The sequence below is a fragment of the Simochromis diagramma genome, unplaced genomic scaffold, assembly GCF_900408965.1.
Source record: "Simochromis diagramma unplaced genomic scaffold, fSimDia1.1 OVJJ01000602.1, whole genome shotgun sequence".
Lineage (NCBI taxonomy): Eukaryota > Metazoa > Chordata > Actinopteri > Cichliformes > Cichlidae > Simochromis > Simochromis diagramma.
The window spans coordinates 6908910-6923260 of NW_024387040.1; the positions used below are offsets into that span (position 1 = coordinate 6908910).

The window sequence follows — 14351 nt, forward strand, 5'->3', positions numbered from 1 at the left end:
ATCACAGAACAATGTTCAAGTTGTCTCAATAAAGTATTTATTAGATGGACATGTTGGACGTTATTTTTATTTTCTTATACAGCTTTTACAGATGTTATTAACATGGTATTAATACATGAATAGATGCAAGCAGTAAAACATTTTGTATCTTGTATACGTGGCAAGACAATAGGTTTTGGTACAATGTGTCCCTTTTGGCCTTAATGTATTGTACCTGAAGCCTTATATGTCACAGTGATGTCTTTGGTAAGACCCTTTAAATATTTTGAATAAATGAATAAATGCATGCGCACTTAATTTTGCATAAACACAGCCTTAAATCAGCTACAGATAATGATTCTTCAGACATGTGTTTTACTTAATGGTCCAAGTTTTCCTTCCTCAAAACACTGTTGGATATGCATTGCATGTAACAAATGTTAAAATATATATAAAATTCATAATGTAAACAATGTGTATTTAAAAACAAAAAGTGCTTGGGATCTGACAGTCGTGTTAATCATCATCATGAGATGGTTCACATTCTAATGTTTCTTCTTCTGCACGTTCTCACTAACACCTTTTTGTACTGGGTGTTTAGCATGATTCACACGGAACAATTTGAATGCTTAGATTGAAAAACTAACATTTAAAATGTGAATATAATAATATAACCTGTTGTACCATATGATGTTGGTCATAATTAAGCATGTTTTTATGGCTGGAGTGACTTCATACCCACAAATAAATCTAGGCTAAGCTGAAATTTGAGTTTAGTGTAGTGTAGACCTGAGTTTAAAGCCTTCTAAAGAACTGATTTCTGAAGTGTATTACACATGACTGCATGCAAAACACCACTGGCAGATATGCAGGTTTTAAACATGAATACTGTAAAGTTCACATTCCTTTTGGCAGGTACAGTATGTACCTTCACCCACATGTGATGACTAAATTTTAAATTAGTTTTGGTGAAATCAAAGGATTTCAGTAACACTGTATAATAGTTAGAGCTGTCCAAACAGCCATTACTAATCAGCTGCAACCCTAAGCAGGGTCACCTCTGAGCATGTGGGAGGGGAGCAGGTCCTCTCACACTAAATGCGTCTCCACTGGAGGAATGGCGAGATGGGGCGTTACCACACACTAATGATGGCTCTGCCTCTTTGATCTCCATTGCACGCTTGTAAAGCTCTGCTGCCTTCTCGAAGTCACCCTCTTCATAGCTAGATTGAAATGTAAATTAAGAAATAAAATTTATAACGTAACCAATAACATATTATTCATAATTAAACTTTTGCTAAATCTCACTCACTAATGTACCTTAGCACAGCCAGGTTTTTGAGGGTCTCCCCGACCCGTGGATGAGAGCGACCCAAACTGTCCTCGTAGATTTTCAGTGCTCGTTCATAAAGGGGCAAGGCATCGCTGTGCTTCTTCTGCCAAAGACACAAAAGAAATCAGTTAGTTTTGCTCTGCATAACCTAAAATGTTAACAGTCAGTGAGATGACAAATACAAATTTATACAAATCATTTAAATTCACTGGTTCAATACAAGTTAAATATACTTATAATAAGCATATTTAACAAGTTACTTGCTAGCAGAGGTAACTGCCCTTGCCTGCCTTTATTTACGATTACTGTTTTACATACTCATTCTATGTGCATCATAATATGTCGAGGGGGGGAAGAAAATTGTACTTTACATTTATTAATGTGAGAGTAAATATAACATTTGATAGGATCACAACATAGATAATAAACATAAAGTTCAAAAAATTTAACCAGCTGTGTCTAAGATGCGGTATTCAAGAGTAGTACTCACATGCATTAGTAACTGTAAAAATCCCATATAAGTCATCATCTTTATTTATAAAGCACTTTAAAGCAACCACAGCTGATGCAAAGCGCTTTACAGTTTTACTAAATAATATAAATACATATGATATAAATAAAAAACATAAAAAAGAAAAAGGCCAGGACGGGTTATATGCTCTCTTTTACGATTTCCTGTTATCAGTCGTGCAGCTGCAGATGTGAGAGCAATGACTGACTGACTCCCACATAAAGTGACATGCAGTAGTTCAGACGGGATGAAATAAAAGCATCGATCACTGTTTCAATGTGCTGTGTAGAAAGAACTGACTGACTGTTGCCAATCGCCTTGATGTATAATGTATAAGAAGTACTTTAATTTTGTGAATAAATGTTCATAATAATCTATTTTGATTTACATTTTCCTTAATGTAATGTTTTGAAGTCGGATATAGCTATTTTTTCTTAAGTAAGATGATCCCTTTTTTTATTGAGGTATGCAATTCTGCAGTGCGCAGTTGAGACAACAGAAGCAGGGTAAGTCTCACCAGTTGGCAGTAGATTACTGCCAGGTTGACCAGTGCGGTGGCTACACTGGGGTGCTTGGGGCCAAAACTTTTTTCCCTGATTTCCAGCGAGAGCTCATAAAGTGGAACAGCCTTCTCTAGTTTCCCCTGAACAAAACACATGAAGTGAAATCATTTGCCTAATTCAAGACAACATCAACAGAAAGTATCATGTGAGTGCCATTTGTCTTACTCTGCGTTTATAGAGCATGGCGAGGTGTTTGAGTGTGTATGCCAGAGAAGGGTGGTCAGGAGACAAGGCTTTCTTGCGGATGTCTAGAGCCCTTTCATACATGTCCTCAGCTGCTTCATATTCTCTCCTTTCAGTGTGCAGTGCAGCCAGGTTGTTGAGTGACTGAGCACAGTCCGGGTGATCAGGACCGAGGACCCGCTGGCGCATCTCCAAAGAGCGGGTTAAAAACACCTTGGCTGCACTGGTGAGGGCAAAGAGAAGGATTTTAGTTGAGCTGATGGAATTAAAAAAAAACAACACACACATATTACTGATCATTTGAAGTACAGGTACTAGACTGGAACTATACACCGAGGGCATTGAGAATCTATAATATTATAAAGCAAAATCTGTGGACATGCTAGGTGCTGTTTCCTTACTCTAGGTTGTTCTGGAGGTAATAAAGAACACCCAGTTCATTTAAAGTTTTGGCACAGTCTGCAGAGTCTTTTCCTAGGGTCAGCTCTTCCAGCTGCAGGGCTCTGCGCCTCAACAAACTGAAGCCATACTGAAAGGAGGAGTAGATAAAAGACATCCAATATCTCTTATTAAAGGAGTATGACTAAGTGTGTAGGAATCTGAGAACGACACTCACCATATGACCTTTCTGTCGAGCAGTTTTCTGACGGATCTTCACAGACCTCTTCCTGAGTTTCTCTGCTTGTTCATACCTGAACAAAAGCACCAGATGTTAGCTCTTAAATGTGTTTCTTTAATTGAATCCTGACTTGTCAGAGTGTGATTTAGCCCTCTGAATTTTTTTAATAATCACAACAGCTGGTGTTTGTCTTTAATGAAAATATAGCCTGACTGAAACACCTGCAACTATTAACGGCAATTTCATAACATTAGCCCCAAGATAGTCCTGTTTACTTGTTTTGCTTCTGATAGAGCATGGCGAGTGACTCCAGTTCTCGAGCCACACTGGCATGCTCGGCGCCGTAGGCATTCTCGCTTATCTCAAGGGCTTGCTTGTACAGCTGCTCAGCATTTCCATACTTCTTCCATTGGACATAAACTCCAGCCAGCTGGTGCAGAGAGCGAGCTACACTGGGATGGTCTGGATCCAAGGCTGTCTCTCTAATCTCAAGAGACCTTTGTAAAGGTGCTACAGCCTAAACAAATAAAAAATAAACAGAATCAGACATATACACAATTACCATGAGCTCATTCTTAGCAGGAAAAAAAAAGACTAGACTTCTTCAGACAATGTAGGCAAAATTTAAGCCTTTTAAGACTAGGCAGGAAAAGATGTGTGGTGAGGAATAAACATAGTGTTTTTAATATTACAACCATTCACCCTACCTGACTAGGGAGGCCCAGATCTTTGAGGAAACGTCCCAAAGTCTCATACAGATTTGCGAGCCTGGTCATGCTGTCTTCACTCTCGCAGCTCTTCTCGTAGCGCTTCAGAGAGTCAAAATACTCGGTGGCCATGGAGCTTTTGTCTTTGCCGACATACTGCCAATAGGCCAAGAGCTCAGAGAAATGACCCCTAAAAAACAAAACACACATCTTTGGCAAAGTAGCTGAAGAAATGCATCAGGCTTTGTGACAACGCCTCGTATGTATGCATGCTTTCAGGCAACACTAACATGTACCTCTTGTAGAGATTTTGAGAGACAAACAAGTTCAAGAGGCTGAGCTGCAGTTTAGGTTTGTCCTCCTCCTGCTGGAGCAGCCAGGGAAGTTCATCTGCGACACGCCACGTCACTCGATCCTGGCTAAAAACACACACACACACACACATTGATATGAGTTGTTCTGACAGAGCCGTGTGATTTGTGTGGATCTCTGCAGGACCTGAGTTGCTGGTTGAAGTAATGAATTAGTTTCTCTCTATAAGTGGTGGAGCTACTTCCTCCAGTCAGAAACTCTAGCCTCACAGCTTCCCAAGCCTGTCAGAAAAACAGAAAGATGAAAAATGCAAAATTACAGCCTAATTCTATTATGCATTTTGTTTTTATTGATGCTGCTGTATCATTTTACCGACTAAGAAGTCTAATTACCTGTAGATGTTGAAACCTGATGAGTCCACAACGGAGTGTTACAATGCAGAGTCTGTTCAAGAGGTACAGCAGAGAGGACAGGACAGGCAACTCTACCTCTGGGAAAAGATCTAGTACCTCTGATTCACTCACTCCATTATGGCTGGCACATACAAGGCCCAGTATCTAAAGGCAGACAAAGAACAATCACCTATTCCTCTGCTACACATTGGAAAAAAACATCAAATAAAGAAAAAATTTCACATTCACATTAAAACCAGAAAGGGTATGTGTTTCTCTGATGCCAAATTAAATTACACACATATTTCAAACTAAAAGCAATAAGGACAGGAAAATCTGTGTTTAAGTCACCTCTCTCATAATGTGGCGCTCTCTGTCCGTGCAGAGAGAGTTCAATGTCATTTTGAGTGCCAGGCGGTAAAGTGACATGGTGTCCTGACACTGCAGACACTGCTCCAGGCTCTTCTCCAGCAACCCACAGGATCTACTGTTAGGAAGCAAATTAAAATAATTTAAAAGGGTCAAACAGGCTGTCCAACTCTGCAGAGGATACGTGCTGGATTTGAAGGTTTTTATTTTTTTCATTCATTTACTTCTTTATTTTTTTTTTTTAATAATGTATTTATAATTGTGAAAGCAGAGGTGGCGAACCTGGTGATCATCCTTGCCAGCAATGTGACATATAATGCATTGCATGTCGATGCACAGCGACAGTGCCTTTCCAGCTTCTTCTCCTGAAACAAAATACACACATTCAGGTATCACAATCTTTAAAAAACAAACAAACATACTGCTGCTAAGGATTTTTAAATGTCTTTGAAGGACCTTGTGAAGGGGTCACAACTGACCTGATCCCTAGTAAGTTTGAGATCCATGCTCTGGCACTCTGCATTGACTATACTCCTGACTTCTCTGGGACTCAGTGGGTCTAAATGGAGTGTGGGCCACAACCTAAACACACAAAGTCGCAGAAAAGCATATGAATAGCCATTTTGACCAATACTGGGATACTGGGAATTCACCGATTGTGTATTACCTCCAAGCCTGAGGACAAGTCTCTACATTGACAGACACCACCACTCTGACATTGACAGGCAGAGGGTCAATTAGCCACTTCATGTGTTTTTCTGCTTGCTAGAGCAAAAGGGGACAAACAGTAGTACAGACAAAAATATACAGCAGAGAGTAAACCCAGCTGAGTTGAATTTTGAATTTTATATAGTTGTAGAGGCTGTTAACCTGTATTTGGTCAATGGAGTCAATGATGATGATAATGTTTCCTTGATGGCGCGCTGACAGTCTTTCAAGCCAGCGGGGAAACTCTTCTAAGATCTTACTGGGCTCCATGGATAAGCCGGAAATGGACCAGAAGTGCTGCAGCAGCTGTTTGAAAACAGACAGAAATAAAAACTGTTTCTTTCAGTAGTTTAATAATGCAGAGTCATCAGTGTAAAAAAGCATTAACAAGAAGCAATCAGAGATATCCCTTACTTTAACTGTGAGGCGTTTGATAATGAGAACTGGCTCTGAGCTTGTTGAAAGTGGGCGACCAACAAAATGGTACAGAAACAAGGTGTTGGGGGATTGTTTCTGCTGGAGCTCGATCCTGAAGAGAATTCAAGACTAATTAGCAAAGCAGGCAAAGCATGCAAAAGGTCCAGAATATTCCAGATCATTAAAAAGAACATACTTGTCCATTTAATATATAATATAAAACAAGATTCTTTTTCCCAAGGGTGCAAGAGTGTTGGCCTGAAGTGATTGGAGAGTTCAATTCAATTCAGTTTTATTTATATTTCGCCAAATCACAACAACAGTTTCTTCAAGGCGCTTTATATTGTAAGGTAAAGACCCTACAACAATACAAAGAAAACAGAGAAGGTTGAACGGTTATAATTACTTTGTAACATTTCTAAATGTACTGCTTAAAAGTTTGGAAACCTATTAAAGACTTACAACAGTTTTATTTAAGAGGAATTCATGACGGATACGTTATAATTAACTGAAGAAATTAGTTCTTACCATTTGGAGAGTAAAAGAGATTTTCCTGAGCCTGGACCCCCAGATACCAGGAGAGGTGGTGTTGGAGGGGGAGCAGCTATCATGTCATTCAAACGATCTATATACTGAGGTCATTGATGCATCACAGCATTAGTAATATCAATGAAAAGTAGGATTTGAAGACAAAATCATAAGATTGAAGGGATCAGTAAGAACTGAAGTACCTTCTGGAAGCTTAATTGTGAGGTGGTGCCGCTACAAGCCTGCTGATAGGCCTCGATCTGCTCCTGCTCATCATGTAGGTCCCACAGCACATCTCCCGAGTCTTCTTCGCACCCCTCGTCCATCCCAGAGTCCTTAGACTCAACATCTGCTACTTCAAGACCCAGCAACTCCTGGATGAAGCAGGAAAGAAAAAAAAATCAGACAAAAAAAGGTTTCAGTTTTAATTGTTATACCATAGACTTTAAGCTTTGTGAATTGATAAAAAAATAAGGATGTTAAAAGACAGTCTGTACCTGCTTGATGATTTTCTCTAGCTGAGCATAAATCAGGCTGGCCCCCTCCTCTGCAGAGCCACTATGATCCACTACCTAGTAATGTTCAAAACAGGTTTGGGACAGACACAGTATTAGATTGCATTTAAAGACAATAAACAGAAAAATATCAGCTTCTTCTCCACAGTTATTATTTTATTTATACTGATGCATTGCATGAAATGGGTTGAAACTAAAAAAAAAAAATTTCTAAAATTATTAACCATATAAGTACCTTGATTTTAGCAGCCTTGTCTGCAGCATTGACCCGTTCGAGCAGTTGCCTGATGGGTCCATTTAAATTGTGATCTTGTTCGGTCCGAAGATACAGCACCAATGGACGGCCATCTGGATTCTTAACAAAAGCCTCTTCACAATCCTCCACCACAGAGCTACGGCAATGTATTATGCATGAATATTAAACACAAACCTTCGTTAATCTTTCGAGAAAAAAAAAAATTTGTGTGCAATCTTTATTATAAGGTTATCAATTTCCTAAACTCACCATACCTAGGGACAGTAGATTTGAGAAGAAGAACACACAGAGAACTCCTTTCAATCTCCTGCTTGCGCTCTACAGCGTATGAAGCCGCATTCTCCTCTGGGAAGAAGACATTAAGGTAGAAATGGCCTAGACTCTCACATATTCGCCGCAATACAGAGGTGTGTTTCTGCAATTAAAACATTAAGCACAGTTTTCCCAGACCTGATTAATTATAAGGTAGAAGGTTTTAATAAGGTTAAAGGTATTTTTCACAAAAACTGCCATTTTAAACCCACAATCCCACACACAGATTTTCTCAAAGATAAAATCAAGTTTTGTTTTTTCTTTTAATTTGATTAAATTAAAATTCTATGAGTGGATCTGACTCAATGAAATACAAAATGTCCAAAATTAAAAAGAAAAAAAAATCCAAATAATGATTTTACTGGCATATTTATCGAGTCATTCATTTTTATCTTAGCTTAGTTCAGCCTTTCATAATATAACGCTACAATCCTATCACTGTGTTACTTTAAGCCATGTCCAAGAAACAGCCACGTAAAAGTGGGCAGCGTTATAGTGGTACAACAACATCACATGAAAACAGAATATTTACAGTTTTTACAGTGCTCATCTTACCGACCTTTATAAAAATATCCAGCTCAGCTTTGGTCTCCTGGGTGAAGATCAAGTAGCAGCGGACTGTGTTGCTCCACAAGGCCTGGGGAACGTGAGGGGACACTTGCAACAGACTCGCCACAGCAGCATCCCAATCATCTGACAAAGACAGACACATATGGTAAAATATACAAGTCATGCCCATGAAGAGATAAGTGAATATGTGCTTCAAAAATACCTGCTTGCAAACAGAATGATGTTAATAAAAAAATCATAATAACTAGGTCATCTAGAGGTCAGTTTCTCAGAAACACTCTCTTCCCTCTCAAAGTTTCCTTACCTCTGCTCACATTAGCAAAGGGCCCTTCCACATCTATTAAACTGTGTGCAAACTCTGGTCCTCTGAATGTTTGTTGCAATTGCATCATGCTGCCCATAGAGGGCTCACTTCCCAGCACACCACCAGTCCAGTACTCGCACTGTGTTCCTGCAGCTGAAGACATTTAATAAATCACTGTGGTGTTTTATCATCATATTTGCTGGACAGGAAAACTTATGCAGAACCTATTGATGGCTTAATAACAAAAAGTCCCCAATAGTGTGAATTTTTGTCTTACCAGTGACAGTGGTTTGGTTGTCATCGGAATCTGAGTCATTTGGGTCATAAACCTGGATTCCCTGAGCCTGTAACTGTTGAAGTTTGGCTTCCAAGTCCCTTTTAGCCCGCAGGAGATCCTGTATCTCCTTTTCTTTTGTCTCCCGGAAAATCTGGTGGTGATTTTGCCAAAAGGTTAAAGCTGCAAATGTGAATACTAGAAAGAATGCAATGCCACAATCGTTCTCAAACTGTGGGGCACAGAGCTGTGTCAGGGCTTGGACAACCAGAGCCAAAATTTTGGGTCAACTAAGATGAATGGATGTTATTGTACTTTTATCATACTTTGACTTTGACTTCAAATTTGATCATTTTATGCTTGTTTATTGTTGATGATTGTAAAAGAAAGACATGTGAGGTATTAGGGGGAACTTTCACCCTCTTGTGAAATGAGGCGTGATGCGGTGTACTAGTGCTGTGGGATACTGCAAATTTTAGTACAGATCCGATACCAAATAAACGCAGGGTCAGTATTTCTGATACTTTTAACCTATAAAGCCAGATTGTGTAGCGGAGAGCAATGTGTCAATAAATGTGTCAATAAATTTACAAATTCTATACAAACACATTTTAATGACCACTAAGATTTAGACATTTTCCATAGTGGGCACTGTTTGAGGATGTTTGATCACTAGTATCAATCTGATAACAATACCAACTTTGGTATTAATCTGCCTACGTCTATGATGTACCTTAAACTGACGTTTTACTTTGTCCCTGTCATGTTCAAATGTGGCAGCCCTCTCCATAGCTTGATATTTTGCCTCAAGAGCACTCTCTTTCTCTCTGAGGATCTTCTGGTAGGTCTTCTGCAGAGCCTGTAGTGACATTGAAAATAGCAGCATCCCACCATCACATTAAATCATCCAAAGCCCACAACTTTTTCAGTGAAGTTAGAATAAGCCTTGTGCATTTTGTTCATTATCACCTGCAGCTCTGCTCTCAGCCTCTTGTTCTCCTCATCCAGCTTTGCTTCCTTCTTTTGCATGGATGAGATCTCGTTGTTCTTGCTGACACGGAAGATTTCGTACTCTTTACGGAGTCTTTCATACTCTGCAGCATACTCTAGATCCACAGATGCTGTGGATTTGAAACTGGCCCCAATCACACGAGGTCCTCGGCGGAAAGAGCTGCGCAGTAATCGGGCTTTGGGCTTCACCTCGACGGGTATCTCACAGGCTTCCCCGCCTTCACCCCCATACCCGTCCTCGATAACCTCCCCTGGGCTCACCATAGAGGATGCGGTGCCCATGGTGGCCAAATAAGTTGGAGAAAAAGAACTGCTCAACTTTTTTCGATGCTCATAGCTGCTCCTGTGTAATAAAAGACGGGGCGGGATGGAGTGTCAATTAAGGAAATCTTTTTTTGATGGTTTGTCACTGGCATTTCTGATCTTTAAGTTGTTTTTTTCCAGGCCGTCTCGTAAAACAACAACAAGCAAAAGGCTAAGCTCTTTCCACAAAAGCAACAGGTAGCATTAGAATTATTTGTATTTATTTATTCATGTATTTATTATTAAGAACTGAAAAAATGACAAAGCAACGCGTTTGCAGTTACTATCGAAATGGGTTTAAGCATACCCGACTAATAGCAACAAATCCAGATGAACTTAGTTAGCTTCGTTAACATTAAGTTTTGGAGCGGTTCAACACCCTAACGGCGTCATTTATTAATGTAAAAACTAAAGCAACGGCACAGTAAAGTGTTTTAGCTGAGAAGAAAACTGCCTACACGCCCAAGTTTGGCAAATGAAGGTTAAACAAATAGCTACACTCACGGTCCGCTCCCCTCACAGCTTCTTCCTGGCTGCCTTGGTAACAAGGAGAAAATACGGGTACCCGCACAAGTCAAAAACAACAGAAGTTTATTCCCCTCAAAGGTATGGGAATTACCCCATCTCTCGGTAATCAAAGAATTGCGTTTCATGATGTAATAAATTCTGCCCCAACACGTAGTGCTTAAAACATTGTTATTTTTATCATCATCGTCATCTTCGTCATCTTCTTTGAGCTGCTCCCTTTAGGAGTCGCCACAGTGGATCATCTGCCTCCAGCTCACCCTATAGTTTGCATCCTCCTCTCTCACACTAACCTTCTACAGGTCCTGCTTCTCCACGTCCACGAATCTTCTTTGTGGTCTTCCTCTTTTCCTCTTGCCTGGCACTCCCATATTCACCCCGTACCCAGGAAATACATCATCTATGCCTCCTCTGCGCATTTCACTTTGACTGACCAGGTCAAAGTAGGTCTCACTACCATCTTGTAAACCTTTCTGAAACAAATTACAACATTTTACTTCATGTAATAGGTTTACTTTATAGTCTACATCATCAGGTCTGCTCTTTTAAAAACTGTGTTAAAACTACTCTATCAGTTGGTTCAATGTTCTACTTGTGTCAAATATCAAATAAGGTATTTATATTGTTTATTTTACTATGACGTAATCTACAACCACAAAACCAACTGTTCTGTGTGTTTGTCACCATCAAGTGGTCGATTTGATCTGCTGCAAACTTCTTTAATCTTAGACAAATACTCTGAAGAAAGTTACGAGCAAACTATTTAATATTCAGATGATTAATTTTATTTTCAAAATAAGCGATAATTAGGTGCAGCTTCTAAATGAGCTACACTTTTTGTAAAGTGGACAAAACCCCCAACAACATACAGAGAACCTTCAACTTCCTGACACAAAGAAACCAAACCTGTAAAATAGCGTTTCACCTGGGAGGCCTGAGCAGTTGTGCTGCATATTTTACACTACTGAGGCCATTGTAAACACACCATTTAGATTTCTGAAAATGTGCACATTCTTCTTGTTGTTTTGATCCCAACAACATCACAAAAGCTAAAACAGTGGCATGCTTATCACGTTGTTGCATCATCTATTTTTAGCAACATTTTGTAGGTGTTAAGGCACTGAAAGCACCACACTGTTTATATCCTTAACCCTCTGTCTCATTTTATAATGTACCACGTGGCTCCACTAGGTAAGGCATTTAGACTGCAGGAAGGAAACTTTAGCAGTCCACAGTTCTACTGCTGAATAATGCAGTTGCCTAATAACGCTTCTGCATCTGATGTGGATTTAACCTCTTGGCATTCTTACCAGAACCCCCCCCCCCACCCCACACACGCACACACACACACTATTTCTTAACAATGAAATGTGATTATTAAAGTAGGGTTTTTTTGTCATGAAAATCAGGATTCTTTATTCAAACTTTGAACTCTGGAACCAAAATAAACTGCAAGAGGCAACAATTGTTTTTACTTCCGCTGAAGTTTAGGACTCTTATTCGGAAAATGAGGTCACAGACTTTCAGTTACCTTTTGTGAGACAAATAAAGTATCGTAAAGCAGAAGCTTAGATGTTTCACTCCTTTGGGGATAAGATTTCTGAGTAATTCAGAGAATAAAAATTAAAAATAGAATAAAATAAAAACAGAATTTCAAAAAATGTAAATGAATTTAAAAAAATGTCTCAGTCTTCAGTGCCAGAAAGCTAACAGGTCCCAAACTGACAAATTATCTTTGACCTATTATAGTTCCCTAAACAAGTACTTGGTAATTCTTACAATTTCAAAGTCGATGAATCAGGGGAAGTGCAGTTTATCTGATTTGCGGTTAGGTGGTATAGGAACCACGCTGATGTTTTTAACATGGTTAGCATTACCTCCATTTTTTTCCCCGTTTGCATTTTTTATATGACATCTTCCCTATTTTTACAGAACAGCTTAAGAAATGTTTTCCTGTATAGACGGTTCAAAAAGAAATACATGACAGGATCCAGTATACCACTGATACAGGTGAGTGCAGATGTTATCTGATTGGCTTTTCTCAGCCCCTCAGTAATATTTCCAAAGCTCTGCTGTTGAATGTAGATTATTCTGCACACATGGTAGGGCACAAATGCGAACAGGAAGTTCATCACAATAAGTATAATCATTTTTATAGCTTTGTCTTTCACCGGTCGTTCTTCATTTTGCTGCACTGTTCTTAGTTTCAGCAGGATCAGTATGTATGAAACCACTATAGTGACGAGGGGAATTGCAAATGCCACAATAGTGGAAATTAAAGCTGTTGGATTTGTCTTTTCTAAGTACAGTTTGTCACAAATGCCAGATGAGTTGGTTTGTTTTCTTCCAGAAAAGAGTGTAGGACTCATGCAAACAATAACCATCACCCACAGTATGCCAACCGCTACATTTGCATACAAAGGCTTCCTGAATGATTGTGACTTTAAAGGTATAACCACAGCCAGGAGCCTGTCCAGGCTGATGAAACTCATCAAGTAGAGGCTGCAGTACATGTTTAGATAGAACAAGAAGCCTAACAGCTGACAGATGATGTGTCCAAAGGGCCAGTGGTTATCAGATAGGTGGTAAATTATGCGCATGGGTAAGACGAGGACATAACATATGTCGGCTACAGAGAGGTTTCTCAGGAAGACTCTTGATGGAGATGTGCTTTTCTGGTGAAAGAAGGCCCACAGAGCCAAGATGTTCCCAGGCACTGCGATGATGAAAATCAGGATGTAAAAAATGGAAAGAGAATAATTCCACAGAGCTCCAGAAGTGCCATAGAAGCTCTCTCCCTCCTCCCCGGAAACATTCATAGTTGTTGCGCAGAGGATCGGCCTGGTCCAGCACAAATTAGACACAAACAGCCTGTTACAACGATTGACAGCCACATGATAGCCCTTCGTTCACTCACATGATGTTTTAGTGACTTTTTAAATGATCATAATGAAACTAAGAATGCAAATAGAAAAATGTGACATAACGTTATAAAATCATATGCAGAATCATGTGTGTATTACACATTAGAAAGAGGAACTACTCTTGCGGAACGTCAGTGTAACAAGCAAGCAGGATTACATTTTCATTAACATCAACAAAAGAATAATTACATTCAAGAGGTACTTTTTTTGGTAGTATAGCATATAAAAATGCTATATACCGGTAGTAGAACTAACATATCACTGTGTATGTGTCTGTGTGTACATACGTAAAAGGTAAAATCAACCAGAACATGAAAAAAGTCAACCAATCATAAACTATAACAATCTAATTAAATGTATACTGATAATGATACTGCCTTTAAAACCCAGTTAGCGACTTTGTAACTTCATTTGCCAAAGACACTTTGCTCTGTTGCAGAAAAATTCATTTGCATGTTCACTTAAACAATAAAGTGTACCAAACATGGCTACATGACTAAGTACAAAATTATTAGAGCTTATATGTTAGTGAATTACCTAAATGTTTGATAGTTTAATCCAAATGTAGGGTAACTCCAAACTGACAATAATCATAAATCATCTCCTTACCTGTAACAGTAATGCAGAGCCGTGTTTTGCCACCAGTCGAATAGCAATGATGTGTGCACAGGATACGGGCGAAGAAGAAGTGAGAAGTCGCGTGTTTTGCATATCTAGTTTTGTATTTACACACAAC

General features: G+C 39.3%; 2 protein-coding genes across 4 annotated transcripts; both read right to left on the reverse strand.

Annotated features, from left to right (window-relative positions):
* Window positions 1–20: 20 nt before the first annotated feature.
* nphp3 (nephronophthisis 3) lies at window positions 21–12006 on the reverse strand. 3 transcript variants are annotated; one of them, XM_040044414.1, is made up of 28 exons: window positions 10985–12006; window positions 9822–10206; window positions 9586–9711; window positions 8856–9006; window positions 8579–8731; window positions 8264–8397; window positions 7647–7807; window positions 7372–7528; window positions 7119–7193; window positions 6825–6995; window positions 6622–6725; window positions 6091–6205; window positions 5839–5982; window positions 5636–5733; window positions 5448–5550; window positions 5251–5333; window positions 4951–5086; window positions 4600–4764; window positions 4394–4488; window positions 4192–4314; window positions 3896–4085; window positions 3464–3705; window positions 3186–3261; window positions 2971–3098; window positions 2552–2792; window positions 2341–2466; window positions 1300–1415; window positions 21–1202 (listed from the first exon to the last, which is right to left on the reverse strand). In XM_040044414.1, exons 2-28 carry the CDS (start codon window positions 10143–10145, stop codon window positions 1034–1036), a joined length of 3906 nt encoding a protein of 1301 aa, XP_039900348.1. In that variant the 5' UTR covers window positions 10146–10206; window positions 10985–12006; the 3' UTR covers window positions 21–1033. The 3 variants fall into 3 exon arrangements, with proteins under 3 accessions (XP_039900348.1, XP_039900347.1, XP_039900349.1); XM_040044413.1 differs by lacking the exon at window positions 10985–12006 and adding an exon at window positions 10671–10914; XM_040044415.1 differs by lacking the exon at window positions 10985–12006 and adding an exon at window positions 10474–10664.
* A 33-nt stretch (window positions 12007–12039) lies between these two features.
* LOC120741497 (uracil nucleotide/cysteinyl leukotriene receptor) lies at window positions 12040–14325 on the reverse strand. Its single transcript, XM_040044458.1, has 2 exons — window positions 14225–14325; window positions 12040–13532 (listed from the first exon to the last, which is right to left on the reverse strand). Exon 2 carries the CDS (start codon window positions 13508–13510, stop codon window positions 12596–12598), a length of 915 nt encoding a protein of 304 aa, XP_039900392.1. The 5' UTR covers window positions 13511–13532; window positions 14225–14325; the 3' UTR covers window positions 12040–12595.
* Window positions 14326–14351: the final 26 nt, after the last annotated feature.